Source organism: Phalacrocorax carbo, chromosome 1 (assembly GCF_963921805.1).
Source record: "Phalacrocorax carbo chromosome 1, bPhaCar2.1, whole genome shotgun sequence".
NCBI lineage: Eukaryota > Metazoa > Chordata > Aves > Suliformes > Phalacrocoracidae > Phalacrocorax > Phalacrocorax carbo.
This window is the reverse complement of record NC_087513.1, coordinates 215489788-215506679: the sequence shown is the minus strand read 5'-3', so window position 1 is coordinate 215506679 and position 16892 is coordinate 215489788. Positions and strand designations below refer to the sequence as shown.

The 16892-nt window shown below is 43.2% G+C and overlaps 1 protein-coding gene across 2 annotated transcripts in view; it reads left to right on the top strand.

Moving 5' to 3' along the window:
- Positions 1-16892, top strand: part of UVRAG (UV radiation resistance associated) — a 101884-nt gene that overhangs the window by 10728 nt on the left and 74264 nt on the right. For both annotated transcript variants that reach the window (XM_064441536.1, XM_064441537.1), the window contains exons 2-5: positions 6980-7097; positions 8532-8566; positions 10888-11049; positions 13699-13773. In XM_064441536.1, coding sequence (XP_064297606.1) covers positions 6980-7097; positions 8532-8566; positions 10888-11049; positions 13699-13773 — 390 coding nt within the window. The remainder of the gene's footprint in view (positions 1-6979; positions 7098-8531; positions 8567-10887; positions 11050-13698; positions 13774-16892) is intronic.

Below are 16892 nucleotides of genomic sequence, written 5' to 3'. Positions count from 1 at the left end.
TCAGAGCTAGACCTTATATGCTTTTTAAGAAAAAAGACCCCAAACCCTGATGTGACTGTGAGCTACAGAGCACACAGAGCCCAGTGTTCTTCTGTGACTTAATTATGACAAGTATTCAGAGACTCAAACAGCTGACCTTGCAAGCTCAGTTTTGTTACGTTTGAAACAACTGGATTTGCTGTAGTAACTTTTGTGTTGCTAACTAACCTTTGCACCCTCCTCTAATGCTGAAATACTTGGAAGAATTTAAGCAAAATCCTTCCAGAGCTACTGTGGGTCATAAAGCAAAGCAAGCTAGGAAACTCATGTGAAAGCCAGGTAAAACCAGAACATGTACCAGCTTGTGAAGAGGTCAGAGCTGAGCCTGAGCTGAAAAGAAATTACGGAACATTCTCCCTCAAAACAATCTGGAGGGCAGCAGTCTGAAAATCAGAGATGGCGTCCAGAGGTGAAGGCTATGTCTTGGTGTTTGTGCTAAATCTCTCTGATAGGAAGAACGCTCTGTTAAAGGCTAAGTTAGGAGAATCTGTGCTGATACTGTGGCCAGTGTGGAGAGTCCTGCACAGTATGTCTGGAAAAAAACTGATTGCTTTTCAGGTAGTCAGGCCTCTCTGAGAACCCTGAGTGGCGATTTGCTTTTGGCAAGTTTGGATTTTTTAAGTCAGTTTTGTAGATTTCTACTTTGTTTGTATGAGTGGGTTTCCCAGCTTTCTTACACTGGTTTTACCCTTGTGTTTGCATTTCAGGCAAAAGTAAGGTTCTTTAGATTTTCTCTTCCCCCTACCCTGCCCCTCCCCACTACTCATTCTTTGTTGAATCAGAAATGCGCTCCTGAACCTGTTTGATCCTTTGCATTTTATGTTGGCTATATGGGATGTCACTGGGAATGTGGAGGTGGTGGATGGGGGTGGTGGGGAAACCTTTTTCCAGTCCAGCCGCAGATTTATAAAAAAATGTCTTCCTGGCCAATTGAATTTAAACTTAATTCTGGAAAATGTATTCAAATTTACTAAGTTCTTTTAAAATTCAGGAATTCTGTTGGAATAGTCTAAACTTGGTCAGGGGCGTGGATGCAATAGGCCCGGTTGTTGTTTTATTAAGGTCTGAGGGAGTTTTCAGCCCTAACCCTCCTTTCACACAGGGGGCTGTATGACAGCTAGCATCTTCGATGGCTATTGCTGGAGGAAACTAAACTGCCTGCCTTGCTTAAGTTTAGATGCTCCCTTGACGCCTTTGCAAATTGATTTAACGTGTCAAAATGCTAGTGTTTCTGCTAGGATTCATGAATAGTTTTGCTGAAAGAGCCGGTGCTGAAGAGGGCGGACCACACAACTGGGAGAGAGGGCGGGAGGAGGCAGACGTGGGACAGAAAGAAGGCAGATGTTCCCCTTTTCCCAACCCTGGGCCATTAGATCATCTCAGCTGCGAATCAAATGATAGGCTCCGTGTGATGAAGAATAGGATTAGTTGTTGGCCGTGTTAACGGCCTGTGCTTCACAATTTGTACTTGGACCCCAAGCTGGTAAGCGTGCTAGATCAGCAGTGTAGGTAGTAAAATGGTGTTAAGCTGTGTTCTCGCTCAGCTTGGATATAGGTACGTTATTATTCTCTTAAAAGAATCTGATGACCCTGGGGAAAAAGATAATAAAAGTGGTTAAGACAGAAGAGGAGTCGGAACTCTCCCTGCTTTTTTTTGCTACCCATTATGTGACCTTGAACAAGTAATTATGAAATGCCACAAATACTTTGGGCTGTTGTAGGTAGTTGCTGTTCTCCTCGTGGTTCAACGAACAGTCCAGACCTTTTGTTAACAACAGTGCACGTCTCTCTCTTGTTTTGACTTACTGCTTTTTCTTCCCTCCCTCCCCACCCCACGTCTCAGCAGTGATTTATATTAATGGTACCAGATTGTTAGACTTATTCACTTGGGTTTTTTGTTGGATTAGCTTTGTCGCTTCAGTTTCCCAGGCCCAGAGGGAAGCAGAGCGTGGTGTGTGGATCAGTTTAAGCCATCAAGAAACTGCAGTGTTAAAAATACCCCCTCTGGTGCTTTCCACTCCTGCCCTGCTTTTGTGGTGGGCCCATCTGTGTAGCTGTAGTGAGCTGAACTGGAGGAACTTATATTTAATTTTAACTTCTTTTTTTTTTTGCCAGTTGTAGCTTGGATAAATTCTCTGACCCTCACAAATGCACAAGGAAACCTTGTGCAGGATAGGAACAAGTGGCTAGATGCAGGAGGTGGTGTTTTAGGCAGAGGCAGTGAAAGGTGATGGGTATCTTACTGTTGAGGGAATTAAATCATGAAGGGTCTGGGCAGTTTAGACCTTTAAACCTCAGAAGACCTGGGAGACTGAAGAGTTCTGGGATCATCTGATGAAAAAGCAAAGGATCAACAAGGATGTTGATCAAAATACCGTATTCTGTAGCAGCCTGACTTGTTTATGGCCTGCAGTAAATCTGGAGAGGTTCCCAGAAAGCCATTGAATGGGAAAGCTAGATACATTAAACAACTGATAATAGTTCTTCAGAATGATGAAAACTGAGTGCTTTTCTTAAATAAGAAAAAAAGACCCCTGACTTTTGAGAGAAGCTGGTAGTTGCTGAGCATGGGTGGTCTCGCTGCACTCTGCAGCACCTCTGTCAAGGGTTCTGGGAAGCCGGTTTTGTGGCTCTGCAGGTATGAGAGGTGAAACCTGATGGTAGGCTCTGCTCTTCTGATCTCCTCTAAAGCTTTCCTGATCAGCCCTTACGTATCTCTGGGATAGCTGCATGTTTATAATGTGTGATATCTTTACCTCCAGCAGTATTTAAGTGGCATAAGCTAGAGCTCAGGATTTCTTCTAAAGGAAAATTAATGGGTCTCTTCTGGTTTGTAGTCACTTCTTTTCAGGGTAGAAGGAAGCACTAACTTCTTTCTTATAGGTCAGCAGAGAGTTGCTGCGTAGCAGTTGCTTTTACTCTGTTGCAACTTACATTGGCAATTAAATCAAACGATAACAAGGCCTTCCGTGTAATTTCACTGCTCTGCTGACTTACTTGGGAAGTGCCAAGGACTAGGACAACTGTAATCGAAATAACTTGTGTGTCACAACCCCATTAGAATGAGCTGTTAAACCCCCTCTGCTAAGCAATGATTCAGATATGCTGTCTTTCAGGCTGCCTGCACTAAATTCAGAGCTGTTGGAAAAGTTAAATACCCTTTTTAGCAGTATCAGTTCGGCTTGTCTGAGCTTACCTAAATCAGTGCTCTGCTGAAAAATAACTTCTTTTGCAGTAGGATATCTTAGGAAGATGCCTGGTGTAGTGTCTGAGATCTTCAGTGCTGTGTTGCTGATAGACTGTCAACTGTTTGAGGAGATGGCGGTGAGAATTATCTATACTCATCTGCATATTTTGCTTATCTTTTATGAAAGCAGATCCTGCGCTATCAGCTTGCAAACACAGCCGGCCTGTTCTAAGTTATGTGACTCATGAGGCTGCCGAAGCACTCATCCTGTTTTTTAGCACTTCTATTTTGATTTTTAAACTGGCCTTTTTGGAGTGGCTGTTCTAGTTGCACGGCATCTCATGGGTGGGGATCCCTCCTCGTGATGAAGATTTCTTGATGCTTTTATAGAGAGAACAAATAGCTTAAACCCACCTCTACAGAGAAATGACTATTCTTTCCCACTTCATCTAAAAGAAAAAAGAAATGAAAGAACTCAGGATTATTTGCAGCTGCTTTATTCAGTGTGAAGTGTAACGGGTCACTTGTCCCACAGGACTTGCTTTTGCAGTTTGAAACGCACCGGTATCTCATGGGGAATCACTTCTCAAACTCCTTGTAGAAGCGCCCCGCTGTACGTAGCTCTGCTCAGATTTTAAGCTGGCGATTTCATTTAAGCGGCCCTGTCTGCCTTTGGCCGCATGTCGCTGCGCGTCCCTCCTTCCCTGCTTGTACAGCCACATGGTGAACCACACTGAGGAACCAATCTGGTGAAATTACCCCAGCCAAAGCGAGAGGTGGCTGGTTTCCATCCAGATCGGTTCCCCGGTGCGATCCCTTGAGCAGCCGCACACGTGTGTGTTTATGGTGGTACGAACGAGGAGGGCGATGCAGCAGTGCAAAAGCCGAACCCCAGCACAGTGGGGTTTTTGTTTTGCGTGTTCTAACATCTCGAGCAAAAATGAGATGAGACACAGAAGGTAATGCTTAAGAGATTTGAAAATTCCTTCAAAATAATACTTATTGTTTGTCACAGAACAGCTGCAAGCTCTTGATGAAGAATTTTAAAGCCTATTTGAATTCTTTTGGATAGGTCTTTGTAGCTGATGATCTCTTGGCTAAAGCTAATTATCTTTGGTCAGGAGAGGTTAATTAGCTCTGAATGCTGCCTCCATAGAGTTCTGCGGAAATCTGAATGATGCATTATGATATCAACGACGATGTAGTGGGTGAACTGGAAGGCTTATTTTCAGGATCCGAGTCCCTCTGTCATCATGACCTCATACTAGAGAATGTGAACAAGAAAAATGTCCATGTAATTGGAAACTTGTTCCTTATCAGCTAGGCTAAATGGGCAAGTAATGGGGCAGGAGGGAGGAGGAGGGTGATGACTAAGCTGGTGATTTAAATAGACATTCATTACCTGTTGCGTGTTGAGTCCTGAACTGTGTTGTGGTCTAATGGCCCCACATCTAATTTCTTCTTCCAACTGGTTTGGGAGAACTGAGACTTCAGACTTGGGATAAATTCCAGACTTTGAAGGGTGCAAAGAAGTCACAAACCGTGGAGATCAGGACTCCGCTCTTGTCCAGAGCTGCAGCTCTAGGTTATGACACTCTACAGCTGTTTCCAAACCTCGTTGCATGTAATGAAAGACGAGAAACTCGTTTGCCTTTGCTTGAGGGCTAATTTATTGTAACATACTACTTAAACCAGTCACACGATTAGTTTGCAATCCTAGAAGGACCTGGAGAAAGTTGCCCTCCTTTTCCCGCACTATGTGGGCTATTCTTGGGTTGAAAGGGATTAAAAAAAAGTCAAAAAATGGAGGGGGAAATGAGCCTGGTAGATGATTGATTGGTATGCTACTGAAGTTAATTAAAGGAGAGGTGTGGCACATTAAAAAAAACCCTTAAATCGTTTTTATAGGGAGTGCAATGTATGTTCAAAGCCATTTCTTAAGGAGTGTTTAAGTTGCTCATAAAAATGGCCAGGAAAGCTACGCAGCTTTAAGGTTAGATTTGAAATAACGTACAAGGTCCATGTAGTTTTGTTTTAAGTGAGGCTTAATCTTTCTGTTGATATTTTTGATACCAATTTCTAACAAAATAAGACCATGTAGTTAAGCATCTTAGAAGGTTATTATTTTATTCTTTTTAGTTTTGCATTGCATGTGTATGCTAGAGATATCTGGGCATCCCATCTCAGGCTCTGTTTTTAGTCTAACTCATGAGCAGATTTTGCAGGAATGATTCCACCGGTGGTTTTGAGTCTGTCACATGAACAGAAATTTAATATTCATATATTTCTGGGAAGGATAACTAATGTATCACTTAAGTGCTGTTAAGTGATACAGAGTGTCATATTGTGATTCCAAAACAGATGATGGCATTTCAACTCTCATTAAAAGCCTTTTAGGACAAGCTGCAAGCATAAAAGCTGTCTTTTGGTTTTGAAAGCATTTTAAATCTGCTTTTGGTCAATGCGAGAGTGTTTCTTTTAAGGTGGATCCAGACTTACAAATTAACAAGCTTTTGGGAAAAAGAGGTATGCTGTAGAATGAAGTCTGTGGTAAAAGGAGGCACTAAACCAGTTGTTTGAGGCTTGTAGGTGGTTTGTGGTGATCCAAAAAGGACAGGCAGCCATTTGTCAACACCCCCATGGCATATGGGTGAGACACTGGTGGGTTGAGAGATTGATTGGGAGAATATGATACTGAAGGATTTGGTGAGAACTTTATATATTTGAAGTGGCAGTTTGCCGAGCGCTAAGTTCATGGTAGTCTGTTTTAGGAACGCAGTTTCAAAGTTAAAATAAGAACCACAGCGAAGCAATGATTTAAGAGTGACTGGACAGTTCTAAAAAATTGCTTTGTATAACTAGTTAAATTTAGCAATAAGCTAGTAATGTTAAATATTTGTCAAAGGGCATGGTATGCTTTGAAGCTGACGATTTTAGCCACAACTATTAAAGCTATTTAGCACTGAGGTGGGAGGGGGATTGATTCAATCTGATGATTTTCATTCAAGATACAGTATGGTAACAAACCAACGTAGTGCTGGAGCTGGATGAAATCACTTAAACTAAAGGTTTTGGTGACATGTTGCAGTGTGTTCAATCCAAGAGAAATGGACTCAGTTATCCAAGCAGAAGGTAGCTGACAGACATCACAAATTTGCCTGTGCCCTTAATTTTCCCTGAAAACCTGGATATGTCTTTCTGATGTATTTTACTTTTATTTAAGGTTGTTACAGCCGTTTCCAGGATCACTGTGAATTTGGGAAGCTTTCTTCAGCCAGTTACTTATGGCTCTGGATTAGGTGGTGGTTTATGTTGGAGCTCTTTGTCCACTAGTGTTTGCTGAAAATAGCTTTGGCTAGGAAGCATTTCCAGTGTGATGATGCAGAGCACCTGGGTGATAATAGTATCATGTATTTACTTGAAACTGTTTGAATAGTTGGGGCGATTTAGACACGTGGAATAAAAATTACATATAGGACACGAGTGAAAATAGCTTGTCTTGTATGTCAGTGTTGCTTAATCTGAGCTTGTAGGTGCTGGTTGTTGCTTGTCCGTTTAGTTTCCTATGGCTTTGCAGAATCCTTATTGTTCACACTAGCTTTCTGCCAAAGAAAATCGAGTGTTTGGTGGGATTTTTTTAACAACAGTGCTTTGGAAATAATTCAAATGCTTTAATTAAAAAAAAAAAAAAGGGTTCAATGTCAATCTAAGAAAGTTTTTTTTTTAACTACTCAGGTTTTTTCTTATTTTTAGCGCCGGCTTCGTCATCTTCGGAACATCGCTGCACGTAACATTATCAATAAGAATGGTTATCGCCTCTTGGATACGTACTTCACTCTTCACTTGTGTGATAACGCCAAGATATACAAAGGTAAACCAGGCTTGCTATCAACTTTTTTGCTAGTCTGTCTTCGAATACTTATGTCATGAATTCTCTGCCCTTTTTTTGCCTTGACACCTTGCTGCTGTTATTTCCACCGCATATACTAACAGTGGAGAAGAGCTCTTCAGTCTCCTGAACTTCATAAAAGCTTTGAGTATTAGCAGGCGAGGAAGCAAACCAGATGACAGATCTGGTAGTCCCTTAAATCAGCCTCTCTTTGTTGTTGCTCTTCTCTCCCTGCACTGATAACTTAAACTTGGGAACTTCCAAGAGCGGAGAAAAACTATTGGAGCCTTAGTTGCTTGGTGTGGGGGAGAGCATTCCGCTCTGTGCACACCGGTTATTTTACAGAGCATAAACCGGCACCTACTACTATCAAAGTTATCCAAAAATAGAACTATCAGCCAATGACAAGAAGCATTGAGGCATCTGTTCTGCTTTTGATAACTGTGTTTGAGAGTTAGATCTCACTTCTCTCTAATGCTTTGCTTTCCACTACGATGTAAAGTTCACTGTGGAGAGATGTTATTAAAAATATATTTTTGTGCTCCTTTTGATAGGATCAACAGAGGAGCTTTGCAAAGGAATTTGTCATTTGCTCCTAATGTTTATTTTCAGCTAGTGTAGTTGAACCTTGATTTTTTTTTTTTCCAGGTCACTGTTTTAGAAGGATAAGAATATGTAGTTTGAGCTTGCTACCTGGCCTTTCTTGCGGTGGTTGGCTGACCCTGTAACTGATCGCTGTTTCTGCAGTGTTTGGTGCACGGGGCTGTTCTGCACTCCATCAAAGCTTTATCCTTGGGCTCCAGTGGACTGAGGGATATTGTACAAAATCTGTATTCCAGCCTCCAGAGCTGTCTACCTAAAGACTTTAAGCTCTTATTTTGGCTGGAAAAGCCACGGTCCGTGTGTCAGCAGTTGCTTATTTCCATTTAAATACAAGGTTCTTGGCATCTTCGTGAGGTAATTTGGCTGTGCGCTTTCTAAGCATCTGGAACAGGTCACCTTTGCTCTTCAGGAAAGCAGTGCAATCAGTTTATCCTTGCTGCACTCCTCCAGAAAGACGTCGTCTGACAAACCAGTCACTTGGCAAATGTCATCCAAATATTGTAAAGCACTGGGGCACGTTCTTTCCCCAGAATCCAAAACCTCAGTAAATATTGAGGATTATCTTGGGTATAAAGATGAAATGTAAAATTTAAATAATGACTTCTAATAATTTAAGTGTGAATGAATACATTTAGTCAAAAGCATGACTGCATTTTAAAGTCTTTCTTGGGAATCTGTTACTGATAAACTAGACCCGCTAGCATTTGTCTTCTGTGAGTGTTACTTATTTTAGCTCTTTGTATTTCAAATACTAAGATTTCTGTCAGTGTTTAAGCTAATCTAAAGGTGTGTTTTTTACTCATTTTTCTTTAGAATTTTATAAGAGTGAGGTGATCAAGAATTCTCTGGTAAGTTATTTTAATTTGGAAAAACTTTCTTTTTAAAACTGTATTGTTGTTACAGTATATTGCTTTCTCTGCTGAACACCATAACTGTTAGATGCGTATTGCCACTCTTCAGTTCCGTTAGAAGCATCAGGTCCTTCTCCTTTTCAGGTTCTTTTCACAAGGGTTGGAATAATGAGTTACTGAATGGTAGAAATGCAAGTTCATTTTAACAGCTGTGGAGCTGTAATCTGTTGGTACTTCTGCAGATAGGACTAAACACTCCGACGGTGAAAACATGTGAAAACTGTTCAGGTTTCAGGTTAAGCTTTACAATATATATATCCATTTGAAATTTGGAGAACACCACATAGGCGAAGCGAGGTTAGCTGGATTTTTACTGGTTTAACTTCTTTCAGTAGCTGAGAATTGTGCGAGTTGCGACTCAGGTTTGTTTACAGTTCATCTCTTTTTTTTTTTTTTTTCCTGTTCTTGCTGGTGTTAGCAACAGAAATAGCTGCTTTTATTTAAATGTCTGCAAATTGCTTATTCAAGGAGCACTTGTGTATTACTTAGGTGTACAGATTCATTAGAAGCTCATGCTGTGCAGCTTAGCAACCTCGGTGCAGGAGCAGAGGCCCTGCTTGCAACACCTCAAATAAAGGGAGAGTCAAACACTGTTGCAGGATATACCCCTGATTTCTTTGAACATCTTTTTGTTGTGTAGGTGAACAGTAAGGAATGTGTCCCTGCATATATCAACGTGTCTGTTCTTTGAAGGACTAATAGCTTTAAGAAACTGAAGCTTGAAAATGTCTTAGTTTCTAAATTTTTCCAGTTCAGATCAGTGAAGGGACCAGAGCTGAACAGCTTATTACAGTTGAGAAGGGGTAGGTCTCTTTGTGGGAGCAGGACGTTGCAAGGGTTGGGTAAGGGAACTTGAAAACCTGCTAAACAGACTTTTTAATGTCTGCATTAACAAGCTAGAACGACACCATTTATAGCACGCTGGGCTGTGAATGCTCCGAGATCACCCTGAATGGAGGAAAAGCTTTGTGTCCACAAGGCTGCTAACATGTCCCAGAGACAGGATTTTGAGTTCTGCCTATTCTAAATTGGGAAATGGAATAGCAAAAAGGGAATCTAAGCAAAGGGACTACGAGGTGGAATGACAAAAATATCAATAAAAGATGTCTTAAGCAAGTTCCGTACATCTTCTATTATGGATATTTTAATGACCTGCTATTCTTGTGCCTGAGTAGCTACCAAATATCCCTTCTCCTTAGGAAAACTTGATTAATGCATTCCTTCTGTAATACTTACTGGGTAACTTTGCCCCTCCCTTCTTTTCAGAGGCACCTCGTTCTGAATTGCCTAATACCAGTTCAGAGATGCTTGGCCTGTTCCGAGCTCTTTCAGCACTAGAAGGAAAGGCATGTTCTTTCGTGGGATGGTGGGTTCCTACCTTTTGTTCTGGAGGCACTACCGTTTCTGTGTGCAGCAGAGGAGGGCGATACGTATAAAAAGCACTTTCCCCTTTCTGTATGATTTCTGGCCTGTGGAAGTCCTGAAGTTGGTATCTGGCCCTTGGCTTTAGTAGTGTTGGACTGACTTGGTTTGGTTGCAGCTGGGGCCAATTAACTACAGTTTCCATAAATCTTTAATTTAAATGTTATCAGAGGTGAGTGCAAGTTCTTGGAGTGCCTCACATTTTGCAAATCTGAGTTCTAGTGGAACAGATGTTTGTAGTTTAGCTTAATATATGCTGCTCCCGTAAAGCTTGAGGCATAAGTCTGATCTCCTGGGGTGAAGAGGAGCTCTTAGTGACAACGTTTGAGGCTTGCCATCACGGTCAGGCAAGGAGGAGAAGAATGTGAACAAACCTGTCAATAAATTATGCAAACTTAATTATTGGGGAATAGATCAGCATTTTAAATTTAACTTTTGCAATGTAAGTTATACCCTAGTTTTCAGAAGCTGAATTATAACTTGGAAAGGAATGTTGCTTCTGCTTTTTAAGTTCCTAATTTGGCTAAACTAAATTAGCAAATCCTGAAGTAAATTCTTCAATGTCTTGTAATGAAAAGAAGCAGAGCCCACTCTGAGTTTCTGAAGTACTTTACAGCATGTAGCTTTTAGCCCAGGAATTCTCTCTAGAAAACAGAATAAGGAAGCAGCAGGGCCTGTTGGCTTCAACTCTGGGTAAACCTTGGAATGCCTGGTGTTCGTGATCTTTAAGGTGTTTTTTTTAATCTTTCACATGGACTTTGACTTTCCAAATTGTCAATTTTAGGACTACTTTCAGCTTGTTTGAATTGTTTTTATCCCTCTTTGAATACCTACAGAATCCAACATGGAGGAGCCTGGACTTTGGAATAATGCCTGACCGTCTTGATACCTCTGTCTCTTGTTTTGTGGTGAGGATCTGGGGCGGCAAGAAGGAGCACTTCCAGCTTTTGATTGAATGGAAGGTCAATCTGGATGGCTTAAAGTACTTGGGCCAGCAGGTAATGTGAAAACAGGGTTTTGGGGTTTTTTTTTCCCTGTCAACTTTTTACTTAGGGAAACAAAACATCTGGACAAGCAGATATTTAGAATGCTGAGAAAGGAAATAAATGCATTTGAAGGGTGTATTTTAAAGTTTGCTTGCAGAGATTCATGTTAGCTTACTTCAGAGCTTTAAATCTTGACTGGCTGAATATTAAGCCACCATTGTTCGCTGAACCTCTCAAATGATACTCCTAGCGCTTGGCGCTTTAAATTGTGATGCCTCGATTGAAGGAATAGCAGTATGATTGTACCGGTAGTTAAATGAACACAGATCATGATGGCATATCTTACCATGAGAATGGATTAGATCTGTAATGACAACCCATCAAAGATCTTCAGTCCAATGAATTTACTGTATCAGATCAGTTTTAATTCTGGTATTTGTCTCTTACCAAGAGCCTTTTGAAAGAGATGAAAAGTGAGGTGTTTTCTGTATTGTGGAGCTTATAGTAAAAGTGGCTGAAAAAGAAACCCATATCACATAAATGATTAAGCACCAAAATTACGGTGCCTTTTGAGTCAAATAGATTGTTCTAATTCCATTGAACACTTTTTAATTGATTAATTGACAGGCTCTATTTAGAATAGATCATAGTTAATTTCTCATTTTAAAACTAATTTTTTTTTTTTTCAATTGGGGTGTTTCAAAGCCGTGGAGGAAAGTTTTATAGGGAGTGACCACTCTAGCTTCACACAGTGCATTGATCCTGGCCAGCACTCCCTGCACTGGTGGGCTGGGAGAGAGTCAGAGGAGCAAAAGTGAGGAAAAAATCATGGGTTGAGGTAAACACAGTTTAATAACTGAAAGAAAAAAAATGGGGGGAAGAGAACAACACACAAGAGATGCAAAGGTAGGTGCTCACCACCTCCCACCAACCGACTGATGCCCAGCTATTCCCTGAGTAACAGCTACCTTGCATAGACTGTCCCCAGTTTTCACTTCTAAGCATGATGTTCTGTGGTACAGAATATCCCTTCAGGCAGCTCAGGCCGGCTGTCCCAGCTGTGCCCTCTCCCGAGCTTGTGCATGGCCCCAGCCAACTCGCTGCGGGGGCACAGTGAGAAACAGGGGAAGCCATGATGCTGTGCAAGCACTGTTCAGCAACAGCTACAGCACTGGTGTGTTACTAACACTGTTTTAGTTGCGTATCTGAATCACAGCACCATATGGACATATAAAGAAAATTAACTCCACTGCAGTCAAACCCAGTACCATGGAATCACAGAATGTCCTGAGTTGGGAGGGACCCACAAGGACCATCAAGTCCAACGCCTGTCCCTGCACAGGACACCCCAAATTCACACCGTGGCTCTGAGGGCCTTGGCCAAGGGCTTCTGGAATATCACCAGGCTGGTGCCGTGATGCCTCCCTGGGGAGCCTGTGCCAGGGCTCCATCACCCTCGGGGGGAAGAACCTTCTCCTAATGCCCAGCCTCACCCTCCCCTGGCACATCTCCCTGCCATTCCCTCGGGCCTGGCGTTGGTCACCAGAGAGCAGAGACCAGCCCTGCCCCTCCTCCTGCCCTCGGGAGGGAGCTGCAGAGCGCCATGAGGCTGCCCTCGGCCTCCTCTGCTCCAGCTGAACAAACCCAGGGACTCCAGCCGCTCCTCGTACGGTTTCCCCTCTAAACCCTTCCCCGGCTCCGTGGCCTCCTCTGGACACTCTCCAGTAGCTTTATACCCTCAATGTCCTGCGGCGCCCAACCCTGCCCACAGCACTCGGGGTGAGGCCGCCCCAGCGCGGGGCAGAGCGGGACAATCCCCCCCCTCGCCCGGCTGAGATGCAGGGCTCGATGCCCCCCAGGGCACGGCTGGCCCTCTGGGCTGCCAGGGCACGCTGGTGGCTCGTGTTCAACGTGCCATTGGCCAGAGCCCCCAGGTCCCTCTGGGGAGCTGCTCCCCAGCCCCTCGTGACCCCGTCTGTCTGTGCAGCCAGGGCTGGTGCGCCCCAGGGGCAAAACCCAGCACTTGCCCAGGTTAACCTCCATAAGTTGGTGATTGCGCAGCTCTGCAGCCTGTCCAGGTCTCTCTGCAGGGTCTTTCTGCACTTGAGAGTGTCGAGTACCCATCATAGTGTAGCTTTCTTTCCATTTGTTTTTACTGGACAGAAGAAATGTCTCCCTAAATAATATGCTCTAGTGCATGGTTTTATTTGAAATTATATTCTTTACATTAATAGCAGGATATTAGCTCTAATACTGAACACTAATTTTGTCTCTACTGTGACCACAAAAGCCTAATGTTGAGTATCATTTTAGGTAATATCATGTGAAAGCTAATTACTCTTGAGACCGATCTCTCTGATTAGTTTCCTGGTCTCTGTTATTTTTGTCAGCTGGAAATGCAACCATTGGAAAGATGCTTTGGCCAGTGTTTCTGATTTCAAGGTAGAATGGCTGAATGTACTCAGTGACTGTTATTAAAGCTGTGAAGCAAATGCATTTTCCTTGGCTAAATTCGGTTTTCTCTTAGGTTTCATGTGTGTCTAGAATTACAGGTGCTGAGAAACTGCATTTGACTATCAAACAGAGCAATTTGCGCTCGTTTGCTGTTGAAAGTCATAGTAAGCTGACCGTAAAACGATTTGTTTTCTTCTGTTCTTACAGATACACGCAAGAAACCCGAATGAGATTATTTTTGGTCTTAATGATGGTTATTACGGAGCTTCGTTTGAACAGAAGGTAAGGGTATCTTGTATTTGTTCTGGCTTGTTAGTACTGGCGACAAGCTGAAATTTAACTTCTAAACTGAAATTTTCACACTTGGATGCTCAGAACATTAAAATGCTTCGTTTTGAGAAGTGCTTTTTTGACATGACAGATAAGAACTGTTATCTTGCCTCTGTTGCACGGACATCTGAGCTGTTCTGGGAGGACATAAAGTGTAGCATTTTAAGCCCAAAAAGGGCCTGGTTACTGACAGCAAGCCTTGACTTTATTCTTTGAGGCAGACACTGTATTCAGATGTGGAACACTGAAAAATGGTGTGGCTGTTAAGACTCATTTTCTTGGCAAATATAAAAGCATGTTAAACTTTGGTTATTGCTCTTAAAACCAGAGTTTGTAGCTTTTAAATGGGAAGTTATTTACTTGCTCTGTGCTGCAATGGTTTTACCCCACAGGGTTCCCCCCTGCATGCCACCCCCCCACCCCCCCCCCCCCAAGGCTCCTCTGTAGCATTTGTGCTCATCCAGACAAATTGTGACTGCAAATTAATTATATGGCAGTGCATATAACTACATCGATGATGAAAAAGTTTAAACTTAGCTATTGTAGATAGCACGGTTGCCAGGTAGAGGTTGTTTTTTAAATCCCAGATGGCTGGTGGCAGTACTGTGGCGTAGATAGGCTGTATAAGGAGTCCCTGGCTGAGAAGATGACTCTTGACACAGAGCTACAGTTTCTGCATTAGCCACAACCAGCAAATCCAGCCTTGTGGGGATTTGATTGGAAGCAATGGCTTTATAGTCAACAGCACGGGTGACCGTTCATATGTGCGGGGAGCGGAGCAAGGGGTAAGGTGGCTGTGTATGCAAAACTCTCTGGCTGTACGCACACCTCCAAACTGCATCTGGCCTTCTGATGGGTATCCTTCAAATTGTAGATGGTTTGGTTCTTGGCTCAGATTCTGCTTCCTGGTGCTGGTAACTCAGTTTTCCTGAAGCAGGACGCAGTTCTAGTGTTCATAATTTCGCTATTAACTATCTGGGCATGAATTCAATGATGGTCATGCTATCCTTTCTCCTGATATTTTGTTGTTGGGACTTGCTTCCTAGCTCATAAGGCTTAAAAGTGCATATTGGGTTTGAATCTGGTATGTGCTCTGTGTAACTCTGTAGTTGCTACAACTGCCTGAGAGGGGCTGTAGTGAGGTGGGGTTGGCCTTTTCTCCCAAGTCACTGGTGATGGGACGAGACGAAACAGCCTCAAGCTGTGTGAGGAGAGGTTTAGATTGGAGCCAGGAAGATAATCAGGGGGCTGGAGCCAGTGCAGAGCTGCCAAGGTGATCAGGGGCTGGAGCATCTCCCTTGTGAGGAGAGGCTGAGACACCTGGGCTTGTTCAGCCTGCAGAAGAGAAGGCTGAGGGGGGTCTCATCAGTGCTTATCAATATCTGAAGGGTGGGTGTCAGGAGGATGGGGCCGGGCTCTTTTCAGTGGTGCCCAACGCCAGGCCAAGGGACCACGGGCACAAGCTGGAACACGGGAAGTTCCCCCTGAACATGAGGAGAAACCCCTTTGCTGTGCGGGTGCCAGAGCAGGGGCACAGGCTGCCCAGGGAGGCTGTGGGGTCCCTTCCCTGGAGACATTCACCCCCCGCCTGGACGCGGCCCTGTGCCCCTGCTCTGGGTGTGCCTGCTGCAGCAGGGGGTGGGACAGGGTGAGCTCCAGAGGGCCCTTCCAACCCCACCAGCCTGGGATTCTGTGATATGAGGGAAAATGCCTTCCCTGCCAGAGCGGTCAGGCCCTGGCACAGGCTGCCCAGAGAGGTGGGGGAGTCACCGTCCCTGGGGGGTTCAACCACCGTGTAGCCGTGGGACCTGGGGCCATGGTTTAGGAGGCCTGGGGGTGTTGGGTTGGGGGTTGGCCTTGATGATCCGAGAGGTCTTTTCCAACCTTAATGATTCTGTGATTCTGAGCTGTAAATACAGTCGTAGCCAATGTAGAGCACAAATCATCTCCTACTTTGACTGTCCCTATAATTTGTTCAGATCTTTCTTGTTGCAAGAGCTAGAAATTTATTTTTTCACCCTCTTCTGTAGCTTCCGATTGCTTTCTTTGTCAGTAGTTTGACCTAAATCTCTTCTTGTAAAGCACATACCTCCTGTATTTAAGTGACTTATCTGCCATCCAAGCCAAACTAGTTGGCACAAGCAGACTCTTCCTGTAACCTTCAGAAGCTGTGTGCACCTAAGGAGTATTTCTGCTCTTAGCTGGACTTCCTTTGTAATTTTCCTGTCAATGCTGGATATTCTAAATATTATACAGCCCCGCTTTTGTTATACTAAATGTTATTTATGAAGTGCCACCTGAAATCTGCTGTAGGAAGAAGGGGATTTTGGTGTCAGGTGTGTGGCTCTGATCCTGTGGAAACGGCAATAAAAAACCCTTTTCTGCATGATTTTGTGGGTATTCTCTAATCTCTTGAGGTGCTCTTCGCTTTGTGGTGGTGGGCCTTCGTAATACTTGAAGGCATCTTAGTCTGAAGCCTCAATTTTTGAGATAATACATGGATGGAATAGCAGTCTTAGTTTCTTTGCACTGGCACATACAAAGCCTCATTTTAAAAATAGATGTGTACAAATAGCATTTTGCAAGTCTAATGAAAACCTTATGCACAAAGACTCCAGTGCATGTTGGAAGTGTCCTCTATTTTGCATGTCTCATAGGGACAAAGTTAAGGTATGGTACTCCTTTTTCTTTTTTTCTTTTCCCCATTGCTCAAAAGAAACCCTTGTTACTTTAATAATCCTTTTGACTGTGAATTAAATTGCCAAAGTAGATTTATGCAGTCTTACGATAAAGTGCATTTTATTAGTGTATTAAATGTCTTTTGTCATTAATTATGACCACTTATGAGCCAAAATAAGAAAATTGTTAGAAGCTGACTAAAACATTCTGGCAATATTTCATGAGCTCAGAGTTTCAAAACACACTGTAGATGCGTTCTGAGTGTTGCTTGATCCACCTGGAACTAAATGCAAATTCCCATTTTCTCTCCTGGGAATTTCTCTGTGGTAAGAGAGGTGGGAGCCTAAAAGCTACTGTGGTAGAACAAACTGAAGCAGGGCAGGAACATTAGG